This window comes from Balaenoptera borealis (genome assembly GCF_965194805.1).
Source record: "Balaenoptera borealis genome assembly, chromosome: 8".
In the NCBI taxonomy this organism is placed as follows: domain Eukaryota; kingdom Metazoa; phylum Chordata; class Mammalia; order Artiodactyla; family Balaenopteridae; genus Balaenoptera; species Balaenoptera borealis.
The window spans coordinates 10,779,177-10,793,080 of NC_138865.1; the positions used below are offsets into that span (position 1 = coordinate 10,779,177).

The 13,904-nt window shown below is 37.4% G+C and overlaps 1 protein-coding gene across 1 annotated transcript in view; it reads left to right on the top strand.

Annotated features, from left to right (window-relative positions):
• The window catches only part of NUGGC (nuclear GTPase, germinal center associated), a 65,788-nt gene extending 52,265 nt beyond the window's left edge, over positions 1–13,523 (top strand). The window contains exon 20 of the mRNA XM_082402775.1: positions 1,312–13,523. Coding sequence (XP_082258901.1) covers positions 1,312–1,451 — 140 coding nt within the window. The 3' untranslated portion in view covers positions 1,452–13,523. The remainder of the gene's footprint in view (positions 1–1,311) is intronic.
• The last annotated feature ends 381 nt before the right edge of the window (positions 13,524–13,904 follow it).

Consider the following 13,904-nt stretch of genomic DNA (forward strand, 5'->3'; position numbering starts at 1 on the left):
CCAGACTTTTATTCCCACAGTGCAGAAGACAGTGGTTATTCGGGCTGGGACACTGGGGTAGCTTCAAGTAAGCTGGGCCCTAGAATGGAGCCTGGAAGGATAAATATGATTTAAGAGGCAGTGAGGAAATGGGAGATCTTCTAGACTCAGGAGAAAGACAAATAGACTCAGGATTCTGACTCCCTTCTTGGTCAAGGTCTTGGCTCCCATCACTGGCCAGCTCAGGGTGGGTAAGTCTGAGTCATGATGTGGGGCACATAGAGCCAAGGGCGATTGGAGAGGCTTTCAGGAGCAATGCCAGAGCCAACCCCAAGGTCAGTCTGAAGTGTCCCTTCAAAGAGGACTGTGTCAGGGTTCTCCAGAGAAACAGAACCAATAGAATGTACACATATGTCCATATACATATATATATATATATATATAGGAAGAGATCATTTTAAGGGATTGGCTCATGCAACTATGGCAGTTTTGTGCATCCAAAATCTGATAAGGGAGGCCAGCAGGCTGGAGATACAAGAAGGACTTGCAGTTCAAGTCCAAAAACAGTCTGCTGGAGAACCAGGAAAAGCTGACAATGCAGATGAAGTCTGAAAGCAGTCTGCTGGAGAATTCCCTCTTGCTCAGGGGAGACCAGCCTTTTGTTTTAGTCAGGCCTTCATCTGATTAGATGAGGCCCACCCACATTGTGGAGGGCAATCTGCTTTACTCAGAGTCCACTGATTTAAATGTAAAGCTCATCCAAAAATATACAGACAGAAACATCCAGAATAATGTTTGACCAAATATCTGGGCACCACAGCTCAGACAAGTGGACACATAAAATTAACCATCAAAAGGGTACCACTTGATTGCAGATCATGGGCTAAAAACCTGAGATGCCAAAAATAAGAGCAAATTCACTTAGAACGGGGACAGCTGTGGGGAGAGAGATCGGAGAAGGAGAGAGATGCCTGGAAAAGACTTGGGGGAGGTTTTGTGTGGGGTGTGCTTTGTATCTCCTTCCACTGAGCACTTATGAGGCCTTTGTAAAGACTCAGTGATTTCCCAGACCTTTTTTGTGGGTAGGTTTGTGTTTATTTTCAAGGTGCCCCCTATGCTGAGATAAGCCTTAAGGTAAGAGGAAGAATGCCTGGTTTGATCGAGCTATTTGTAACACATATTGACTGGACTGTCTGATCGCTAAGCTCCATTCTCAAGCTCACATCCTGGGACAGGGGACCGAGGTCAGAACAGGATTCTCGGGGGATTTGTTTTCTGGGGACGTTTCTGAAAAGGACTAGCTCCTAATGCTTGCTTTCTGCTCTTCTGTAGATGTCAAAAGTGAATACAAGGAGATGGAGAAGCTGCACAGGAGCCTGAGGGAGGTTGCTGAGAATGCACTGCTGCGTCGGGGCATGCAAGATTTCCTTCTGAGGGTGTCCCCCAGCAAATCTGGCCCCCCCAAAACATAGATTTAATTCTTGGCGCTTAGCACCATGGAGTACAAACCCGGAGGCAAATAATCAGATTTACTACTGTTTGTTAAAACCTAATAAAGAACACCTCCCAACTTTGGGGGCTTTAGAGACAACTCAGTATATTGTTACTTCTGTCATAAGCTGAGTACGGAGCAACATCGTTTCATTTTTCTACTATTGCCAGAAAGAGTCATCTTGAAACCCTCACGAAGGTCTAAAGCTTTAGGGACAAGAAACTTGCGCTTTACTGGAGAAAAATAGCTAAACAGCAAAACACTTATATGTGGAATCTAAAATATGATACAAATGAACTTATTTATGAAACAGAAACAGACTCACAGACATAGAAAACAAACTTATGGTTACCAAAGGGGAAACGGGGTGGGGAGGGATACATTAGGAGTTTGAGATTAGCAGATACAAAGTACTATATGTAAAAAGGATAAACAACAAGGTCCTACTGTATTGTACAGGGAGCTATATTCAATGTCTTGTAATAAACTATAATGGAAAGAATATGAAAAATAATATATATATGTAACTGAATTGCTTTACTGTACAACAGAAACTAACAAAACATTGTAAATCAACTATAGTTTAATAAAAAGCAAAAACCAAAAACAAACATTGAAAAACTTAAATATTGTGGGAAAAAATTGCAAAATAAAGCTTTAGGGACCCAATTCTATTTGCCATTTTAAGACTGATGAGACTTTTAGGTAAGGAGGTAACATTGTGCCATGGAAACAACATGGGTTGTTCTGTGGGTTGAGAGCCAGACAGATAAGAGACCTGGCTTTACCACTTCTCAGGATTGTTGTCTAAAACGAGCACTTCTCAAACATTTTGATCTCAGGACCCCACTCTTAAAAATTATTGAGAACTTTAAAGAGCTTTTTTGACGTGGGTTATATCGGTTGATATATACTACACTCAAAACCAAGAAAAATTGTAAATAATTATTTACTAATTCATTTTAAGATGACAATAATAAACCCACTACATGCTTTCATAAATAACATATTTTTATGAAAAAAAATTTTTCAAAAAACTTTAGTGAAGAAGAGTGACATTATTTTACACTTTTACAAATCTCTTTATTCTCTGGCTTAATAGAAGACAGCTGGATTCCCTTATCTGTCTCTGCATTCAATCTGTTGCAATCTTTTTGGACAATGAATATGAAAAAAATACAGTCTCACAGATACAGAGGTGGAATACGGAAGAGTCTTTTAATAGACTCTTAGGTCATTTGTGGATATTCTTCTTTGATACTACAGTCTTGACAAGTGGTAGTTTCTTAAAGGTTAGTTGCAGTGTGGAATCTGAACTCATATTGGTGAATTTTTTTTAATATCCTGTTACATTAAAATACATTTCTATCTCATATTTTGAATGTATCTTTTACCAATTGTGGTGTCAGGCATTGGTCATTTTGAAAACATTCATTCACTGGGTTAAGCAGATCTTCCAAATGTTGACATTTCACTATATAATACTAAAAATCATATTTGTTGATATCTCCACCAACTTCACCAGGAAAGTTTTGAAATATTGGGAATCTGTCAAGCTCGTGGTGGAAGATACAAGTTTTATAAATATCCATTTTCCCCTAAAAGCTCAGCTTATCATTGGCAACAAATACTGTCAGTTGTTTTCTTTGAAGTGATAGTTTCATTTTGTTCATTTTCGAGAAAATGTCCACCATATAACTAAGTATGATTAACCGTAGTTTGTCTGTCAAATGCCATTTCAAACAAAAATGATGTTCCATGAAAATACTGTCAAGTTCAACTCACAACTGAACCATACAAGTGCTTTTCTTTGAGGCAGTAGAAGGGCTTTAAGTGTACTCCCCATTCTGTCACATAAATTGGCATCTACTTAAGGGTCAATAATGAATAGAATTAATAACATAATATTTCACTAAGAACATTTTAAAGAGAAACTGGCCTTTTGTTTTTTTTTTTAACTGCAAGTGCAGAATAGTGAGAAATACAATAGTTACTAAAATAGTTTGGTGGCATTGCCTTGGTTCATGCTAAGGTGCAAGTGGTTTTACTACCTTTATTTTTAAACCTTCCATGTAAGGGTCAACATGGTAGAAAGAAAAAGGCAAAAAACGTCCTAATTCTATTATAAAAATAGTTTGACCTACCAGACCCCAGAAGTATTTCAAGAACCCCTGAGAACCACTGTTTTAGACAAATCATTTAAACTCCCTCAGTTTCAGGCTTGAAACTACTAGGGGTGTCAGGAAGTTTAAAATAATGCTTTCAAGAATGATTGTGACACACTGTACTCAAGAGTACTTGATAAATGGTTATTATTTGGGGGCAGAACAGAAGTAGCATGGTTTAATGGCTTGTTTATTGGGATACTTGGCTAATCCCAGCTCTTCCCACTACTAATATGACTTTTGACAATTCCTTAACATCTCTCAGATTTCATTTTCTCATATACCAAATAAGGGAGATTAACTGGATGGTTTTTAAATCTTTTGCATCTTTAAAATTCTAGGATATTTAAATTCTTCCCTTATTATTTTGGTGGGGTTTTTTTTCCCCCTGAGTAAGATAAAAAATGATTCATCCATGTAGGTGGGTCTCAGTGCTTCCTCTTCATTTTAAAATTCTATAAACACATACAGTTCCATTGCAGTTTGCATAGTTTCACTTTTTATATTTCAAGTGAGGAACGTGGATGACTTCTACTTCCAGCCATGCTTGAGTAACAGGGACCAGATTTACCCTCTGGCCTTAAGCCACTAAAAAAAAAAAAAACCAAGCAAGATTTATGAAACAACGGTTTTCAGGTAGGAGAAAATAATAGTGCAGGACAAGGATCCCTGCCAGAAGGGAGACAAAAAAGATGAGCCCTACAATTGCCCATTCTGCTGCCTGAATAGAGTTTCCAGGCCACAATACAGGAATGGAGAACCCAAACAGAGCCTCAGGTCTCCCTGAGTTGAGACAGAGTTCAGAGTTTGGCGAGTCCAAGGTGGTTAGAATTCACAGGGTGGAGTACCATGAAGAAAAGAGATGTACAGAGAGAAAGCTCCAGAGGTATGAAGCAGGTTTCCCTTGAATCTTAACTGAGTACTGACTAGCACATGCAACTGCCAAGAAAGAACCACTGGAAAGGAGCATGCAGAAAAATACCTAAATCTCACATAAAGCTAGGGGCAGCGTTGGTGGAAAGACCTTCATACACATGGGGTGTCAAGTAGCGTTCTCAGAAGAATATTGCCTTAATATTGGAGCCAAAATAGTCCCAGATTAAAGGTTGTTGTGCACCCACCTAACAAAGTTTAAAAACAAGCTTCAGAAGGATCAAACTGTTTTCAAATAACTCATCCCAAAACAAAACATGAAAGCATTTAAAGGAATAAAAAATTCCAGCACCCAACAATGGAAATGTCACAAGGTATGACATCAAAACAAAAATTACCAGGTATGCAAGGAAGCAGGGAAATATGACCCACAGTGAAGAGAAAAATCAGTAGAAGCAGACCCAGAAATGACACAGGTGACAGAATTAGTAGACAAGGATATTAAAATGGCTATTATAAATTTACTCCAAATGCTCAAGAAGATAGGATAAAACATAAACACAATGAGGAGAGAAATGAAAGAAATGAAAAAGACCCAAATTGAACTTCTCGAGATAAAAAAATTCAATGTTCAGCTGGAATTAACAGCAGAATAGATGCTTTTTAAAAAAAAAAGGATTACTTTTTTAAAAAGGTAAATATGTGAGGTGATGGATGTGCTAGTTAATTAACTTGATGGGGGAAATCCTTTTACAATGTATATGTATATCAAATCATACCAAATCATCATGTTGTACTCTTTAAATATCTTACAAATTTATTTGTCAATTTTACCTCAATAAAGCTGAAAAAAAAAGAAAAGAATAGTGAGCCTGAAGACAGCATAACAGAATACAGTCAAAATGAAACACAGAGAGGAAAAAAACTGAAGAAAAAAAAAAGATCAGAGTATCAGTGAATTATGAGACATCATAAAGCAACCTAAAATATGTGTTACTGGAATCACAGAAGGATAGGAAAGAGATGCAGATATGGAAAAAAAAAATTTAAAAGCACAATAGCTGAGAATTTCCCAAACTTTATAGACACTATAAACTTAAAGATTCAAGATGCTAAGTGAATCCCATGCACAAGAAAACAGGAAAATCTCACCAAGACACACCATAAAAAATTGCTAAAAACCAGTGATGAAGAGAAAATCATAAAACCAGTGAGAGGGGGAAGATATTAAACACAGAGGAATAAAGATAAGAATGACAGCAGACTTCTCATCAAAGGCAATGCAATCCAGAAGAGAGAGAAATGATCTCTTTAAAGAACTGAAAGGACAAACAAAACAAAACCATTAACCGAGAATTCTACACCCAGTAAAAACATTTTTCAAAAGCCAGGTGATACAGACTTTGTCAGACCTACAAAAGCTGAATGAATTCATTACCAGAAGATTCATATTATAAGAAATGTTAATAGATAACTAATAAGAACCTACTGTATAGCACAGGGAACCTGACTCAATACTCTGTAATGACCTATATGGGAAAAAAATCTAAAAAAGAGTGGATATATGTATATGTATAACTGATTCACTTTGCTGTACAGCAGAAACAAACACAACATTGTAAATCAACTATATTCCAATAAAAATTAATTTAAAAAAAGAGGACTTCCCTGGTGGCGCAGTGGTTAAGAGTCCACCTGCCAATGCAGGGGACATGGGTTCGATCCCTCATCTGGGAAGATCCTACATGCCGCGGAGCAACTAAGCCTGTGTGCCACAACTACTGAGCCTGCACTCTAGAGCCAAGCCACAACTACTGAGCCCTCATGCCACAACTACTGAAGCCCACATGCCTAGAGCCCATGCTCCACAACAAGAGAAGCCACCACAATGAGAAGCACGTGCACTGCAACGAACAGTAGCCCCCACGCACTGCAACTAGAGAAAGCCCGTGTGCAGCAACGAAGACCCAAAGCAGCCAAAAATAAACAAATAAAATAAATACATTAAAAAAAAAGAAATGTTAAAGAATGTCCTTCATTCAGAAGGATTATGGTACCAGATGGAATTTTTGATCTTCACAGAGAAATGAAGTACACTGAAATAGTAAATGTGTGGGTAAATATATAAGACTTTCTCACTTTTCTTTCATCTCTGAAAGATTTAAAATATTGTTTAAAGCAAAAAGAACAACAATGTATCACAGGGTTTATAATATGTAGAAGTAAAATGTATCAGTATGACAATAGAACAAGGCCAGAAAAGGAGAAATGGAATATATTTTTGTAAGGATTTTATATCTAAAGTGATGTAATATTACTTGACGATATAGTGTGATAAGTTAAAGATGTATACTATAAACCCAAGAGTAATTACTAGAAACACAGAAGAAAGATATATCTAATAAGCCACTAAAGGCAGTAAAACGGAATATTAAAAATACTTGAATAATCCTAAAAAAGGGAGGAAAATGAGCAAAGGAACAAATAAAAGATGGTAAAATAGAAACATATAGCCAGATGGTAGATTTAAACCCAACCACATAAATAATTACATTAAATGTAAATGACCTAAAACACTAATTAAAAGGCAGAGATTATCAGATTGGATTGAAAAAAGCAAGATCCAACTATGTGTTGTCTACAAGAAACACACTTTATTTATTTTATTACTCACTAGATTACTGATTTATTAAAAAAGGATACAAATCAATAGCCAAATGAAGAGATATATAGGGCAAGGTCCTGAATAATGGAGCTTATGTCCTTGTAGGGTATGGGGCCTGGCGTGGTGGCAAATGGAAGTATGATTCACCATCATGAAGCTCTCAGAAAGGGGAAGAAACCCACTTTAAATATAAAGACACAAGTAGGTTGAAAGTAAAAAGATAGAAAATATATACTTCAAATCCTAATATAAAGTTAGAGTTGCTGTATTAATATCAGACAAAGTATTGATTTCAGAGATAAAGAGAGTCATTGAACAGTGACATAATGGTTAATTCTTCAAGAGTATATAACAATCCTAATTGTACACCACAAACAGTTTCAAAGTACATGAAGCAAAAGCTGATAGACCTCAAAAGAGAAAAAGCCAAATCCACAATTACAGTTGGATATTTCAATACCCCCTCTTGTTAGTTGATAGAACAAGTAGAGAAACTCAGAAACGATATAGAATACTTGAATAACATATCAACCAACCTTATAAATTGATATTTATAGAACATTCTACTCAACGGCATCAGAGTACACATTCATTTTGGTGTACTTGGAACATTTACCAAGACAGACCCTATCCTGATCCACAAAACAAGTCCCAATAAGTTTAAAAGTATTGAAATCATACAGAGTTTATTCCCTGACCACAGTGGAATTAAATTAGAAATCAATAACAGAAAGAAATCTGGAAAATCTCCAAATATTTGGAAAGTAAAAAACACATTTCTAAATAACCTCTGCAAAGTGAGGTCTGCAGACTAACATCTTGTTGGATTTATATCTCTCTCCTCCAAATCTTAGTTTTTCCCAAATAAAATTACCTCGTTGCTAACAGGAGGTGTAGAGTTGACTCCAGCCAAAGCTTAGAAAGTTAGTCGGAGCTGGCACTGGCAGTGGGGCTGTTTGTTAACTGCCTAAAGAACATAACCAAGAGCTGTTTGTTAGGAAGGCACTTAGCTGGCAGAGCAGAACAAATGGGGAAGAAGCTGGGGCAGAGTTTTGAGTCCTGGCTGATACTAACAAGAATCCAGGAGAGAAGGTCAGAACAGATGCCAGAAAGAAAGGGAAAGCTTACACAAAGCTTACACACGAAGGGTGGAATCAAGAGGAATACAGGAGATTCAGGAACAAGAGCTGCTGGTTCAGGTGGTTAATGTCGGGAGCAAGAGTCTTTCATTTGCACCAGTCAGAATGGACATGATTAAAAAGTCTACAAATAATAAATGCTGGAGAGGGTGTGGAGAAAAGCGAACCATCCTACACTGTTGGTGAGAATGTAAATTGGTGCAGCCACTATGGAGAACAGTATGGAGGTTCCTCAAAAAACTAAAAATAGAGTTGCCAAATGATCCAGCAATCCCACTTCTGGGCATATATCCAGAAAAAACGAAAACCCTAATTCTAAAAGATACATGTACCCCAATGTTCATAGCAGCATTATTTACAATAGCCAAGACATGGAAGCAGCCTAAATGTCCAACAGATGAACGGATAAAGAAGATGTGGTATATATATACAATAGAATACTACTCAGCCATAAAAAACAATGAAATAATGTCACTTAGAGCAACATGGATGGACCTAGAGATTATCATACTAAGTGAAGTAAGCCAGAAAGAGAAAGGCAAATGCCATATGATATCACTTATATGTGGAATCTAAAATATGAAACAGGGACTTCCCTGGTGGCACAGTGGTTAAGAATCTGCCTGCCAATGCAGGGGACATGTGTTCGAGCACTGGTCCGGGAAGATCCCACATGCTGTGGAGCAACTAAGCCCATGAGCCACAACTACTAAAGCCCACGCGCCTAGAGCCTGTGCTCCACAACAAGAGAGCCACCGCAATGAGAAGCCCATGCACTGCAATGAAGAGTAGTCCCGCTCGCTGCAACTAGAGAAAGCCTGCACGCAGCAGTGAAGTTCCAATGCAGCCATAAATAAATAAATAAATAAATAAATAAATAAATAAATAAATAAAATAAAATATGACACAAATGAACCTATCTATGAAACAGAATCGCAGACATAGAGAACAGACTGGTGGTTGCAAGTGGGGAAAGGGGGTGGGGGAGGGATAAATTAAGAGTTTGGGGTTAGCAGATACACGCTACTATATATAAAATAAACAAAAAAAGGACCTACTGTATAGCACAGAGAACTATATTCAATATCCTGTAATAAACCATAATGGAAAAGAATATGAAAAAAGAGTATATATATGTATAAATGCATCACTGTGCTGTACACCAGAAACAAACACAACATTGTAAATCAACTATACTTCAATTAAAAAAAAAAAGAGTCTTTCGTTTGGTCCTTAGTCTAGCCCACGGGCTCCATCAAGATTCTAAGTCACAGCTGATCCATCTTCCCAGGAAATGGGACACTGGCTAGAGTTGGGCAGGATGCTACCATCAGAAACAGCAAGACTGGGGTTCAAGCCAGGCCTTGATTCTACAGGAGACCAGGGGAGAAGTTACATTGCTCAGAAGACTGGGAGGTGGGCAGGGAAAACAACAGTTTTTGAAAACACAGCTTTAAATGCCACACAGTATTCTGATGTATAGATGTACTACCCTTTATTTTCCTATGGTTGGACATTTATATGGTGCTGTTTTTCTCCATTGTAAATAATATCGTAGGGAATATTCTTATACAGATATCTCTGTTTCTATCTCTGATTTTTATCTTCAGGATGAATTTTTAAGAATTCCATTGCAGGATCTGAGTATAAGAGCATTTTAAAGTCTCAAATGTTTTCAAGAAACACTGCTTACTAGCAGGAATGAGAATTCCTGTGATACCATTTTTTTTAAATCAAAAATGAATATTATTCTTTCCTGCAGTAGGTCCATGGGATCAGATTTATAATATTACTGCCTTGTACTGCTTGGGTTGACATTTTTCTTTTTACTGTGAAGGAATTTCAAACTCAGAAAAGTTGTAATAGTACAAAGAACTCCCATCTACCGTGTATCAACTTGCCAACATTTTATAACATTTGCTTTACCATTCTTTATGAATGTATGCGTGTGCTTGTGCATACCTTTCTCAACTATTCCAAAGCAGTTGTGTATGTCATGTCCCTTCACCCCCTAATATTGTAGTGTATTCCATAAAAACAAGTATGTTCTCTTACATAACCCCAGTATAATGACCAAATTCAGGAAATTCAACATCAGTATAATACTATCACCTTATCCACAGTCTACGTTCAAATTTCATCAATTGTCCAGTTGTCTTATAAAGCAATACTTTTCGGTATAGCATCCAACCCAGGACCAAGTACTTCATTAGATTCCTTTAATCTCAGACATATTTGAGGAATACAGGCCATGTGTTTTATAAAATGTGGGTTTGTCTGATGTCTCTTCATGATCAGGATTAGATATCTTTGGCTAAAAACAACCGCTTAAGTGCCTCATCCTTTTTAATGAACAGAGTCAGAATTCACCGCTGACCTCTTGACAATGAGGGAGGAATCTGGAAACTAAAAGCAGATACAAGTCTAGAAGCGGGTCCCTCACTCTCTGTCCTGCAGGGCGGTCCTCACTAGCCCATGGGGGTGAGTGTGTAGGGTAGGGAGGTTGAGGAGGACTGGGAATAAGCTTCCCAGTCTCTTAAACCTGGAATGTCATCTGCCCATGGCTGCTGGTGACCAGGAGGCATTGCCAAGATACTTTCACAATGTGGAGCAGGAGCGGGGAGAAGGCAGTGGGCCCTCAGCTCCATTTCAGCCTGTGGCTTCAGGAGGCAATACCTTCCTTTCTCAAGCTTCCCTGACTCTCCAGATCGGCTGAACCCCTGAAGTGCAGGGCGCATCTCAGAGCACAGCAGTGGGGGTGACAAAAGGCATGACCTTTGCCACTAAGCAGAGGAACCTGCCAGGCTGAGACCACTAGCAGCTCCCTGTCTCCTGACCTCCCTTGGTCTCTCCTCCTCATGTTCATTTTCCAGCAGCCCACTTTGGGCCCCACACATCCTCCTTTGGGAATTCCTCCCTTTTCTATCTTCTGGTGAAAGCTCCAGAGCTCATGGCCAAAGCCTTTTATATATATAAAACTGAATCACTTTGCTGTACACCTGAAACTAATGCAACATTGTAAATAAACTATACATCAATAAATTTTTTTTAAGTTTAAAAAAATTAAAAAATAAAAAATGTTTCACTGATAAATGGCATAAGGGAATGTGTTGTTTGTGGAGCACTTCATTACCTGACAACATGGGATAAATGAGGTGTTATTATCAAAATACAACAGCATCAGCATTTCCTTGTCAAGGAGAGAATTGAGAAGCGACCTCTCATTTTCTCTGAAAGCATCATACCACGCGCAGTGTGTGTTACCAATTTACCTTCAGTTCTTCTGTTTCTTTTGCGTTTCTCTCCATTCCAATTGAATTACCCAGAAAATTACAAATGTGTGCTGGTTTATTTTCTTCTTTCTAACTACCATGTCATAGCTCAGTATATCTTCCCTTCTCCCAGCCACATGGTTTAATCTGATTAGGGATAAAGAGAAAATTGATAACAAGCCGTGAAATCTGGATGAGACTGTGTTCTAGACACCCTCTGTAATAAGAACCACTTTAAATTTCTATTTTAAAATCTTGCTGCCTAGTCTTTATACAAGTCTTTTCATTTATTTTTCCCTCTGGCAGAAACATGTGGGTTCTTGCTGCTGGAAAGGGGACAAGTTATGTGACTGTGGTCTTTGTCTTTTGGCATCACATGGAGAAAAAGGTAGATTTTACTTTGAGTGAGAAGATGAGAAAAGGCAGTATAGACAGGTAGAAAGAAAGCTGATGACCGCTGATTGGCGCCCTCTCTCTCTCTCTCTCTCTCTCTCTGTCTCTCTGTCTCTATGAAGTCAAAACCTGTAGTAGAAAGTTTTAAAAAACCTGGTAGAATTGTTGAAACTCTGAAACTACCTGTGTCTTAGAAACAGTTCAGGGTGACTGGAACATTCCTACTCAAGTCCAGATTGGGCAGAGCCAACATTAGGTAGCAATAATAGAGGACAATTAAGGACTATATTTAGGCATGTACTTCTTTACATCTTACTGAGACTGTTCAATTTTTATTATTTTGATAATGACATTTATTTACACTATTTGAGTGAGCATAATAAAGGAGATCAAAGAACTCAGGAGAAGAAAGGATGAACAGAGTGAGAAATTAGAAGTTTTTAACAAAGAGTTAGAAAATATAAAGAGGAACCAAACAGAGAGAAGAATACAATAACTGAAATAAAAAATACACTAGAAGGAATCAACAGTAGATTAGATGATACAGAAGAACAGATCAGCACACTGTAAGTCATAGTAGCGGAAATCACTGAAGCTGAAGAAAGAAAAAAGAATAAAAAGAAATGAGGACAATTTAAGAGACTTCTGAGACAACATCAATCATACTAACATTTGCATTATAAGGGTCCCAGAAGGAGAAGACAGTAAGGGGCAGGAAACATATTTGAAGACATAATAGGTGAAAACTTCCTTAACCTGGGAAAGGAAACAGATATCCAAGTCCAGGAAGCACAGAGAGTCCCAAACAGGATCAACCCAAAGAGGACCTCACCAAGACACATTGTAATTAAAATGACAAAAATTAAAGATAAAGAGAGAATATTAAAGCAACAAGGGAAAAGCAACAAGTTACATGCAAGGGAACTCCCTTAAGGCAATCAGTTGACTTTTTAGCAGAAACTCTGCAAGGCCAGAAGGGAGTGGCATGATATATTTAAGGTGATGAAAGGGAAACTCTACAACCAAGAATACTCTACCCAGCAAGGCTATCATTCAGATTTGATGGAGAGATCAAAAATTTACAGACAAGCTGAAAGAGTTCAGCTCCACCAAACCAGCTTTATAAGAAAGGTTAAAGGGACTTCCCTAAGCAGAAAAGAAACTAGAAATATGAAACTTATGAAAGGAAAATGCTCATTGGTAAAGGCAAATATACAGTAAAGGTAAAAATCAACCATGTACAAAGCTAGCAGGAAGGTTAAAAGACAAAACATTAAGCATGGGAGGAGGGAAGTAAAAATGTAGGGTTGATAAAATGTGTTTGAACTTAAGAGATCAGTAACTTAAAATAATCGTGTATATATATATATACATATACATAGATAGATTGCTATATATAAAACTCATGGTAACACAAACAAAAAATCTATAGTAGATACACACACACACACACACAGAGAAAGGAATCTAAACATAACATTAAAGGTAGTTATCAAATCACAAGGGAAGAGAGAAAAAGAAAAAAAAAAGGAACAAAGAAGAAAACTACAAAAACAACCCCCAAACAATTAACAACATGGCAATAAGTACATACCTATTAATAATTATTAATACTTTAAATTAAATAGACTAAATGCTCCAAACAAAAGACATATAATGATGAATGGATAAAAAAATAAGATCCATGTATATACTGCCTATAAGAGACACACTTCAGATCTGAAAACATACATAGCCTGAAAGTGGGGGGATGGAAAAATTATTCCATGCAAATGGAAATAAAAAGAAAGCTGGGTTAGCAATACTTATATCAGACAAAATAGACTTTAAAACAAAGACTATAGTAAGAGACAAAGAAGGACATTACATAAAGATAAAGGGATCAATCCAACAAGAAAATATAACAATTTGTAAATATATATGCAC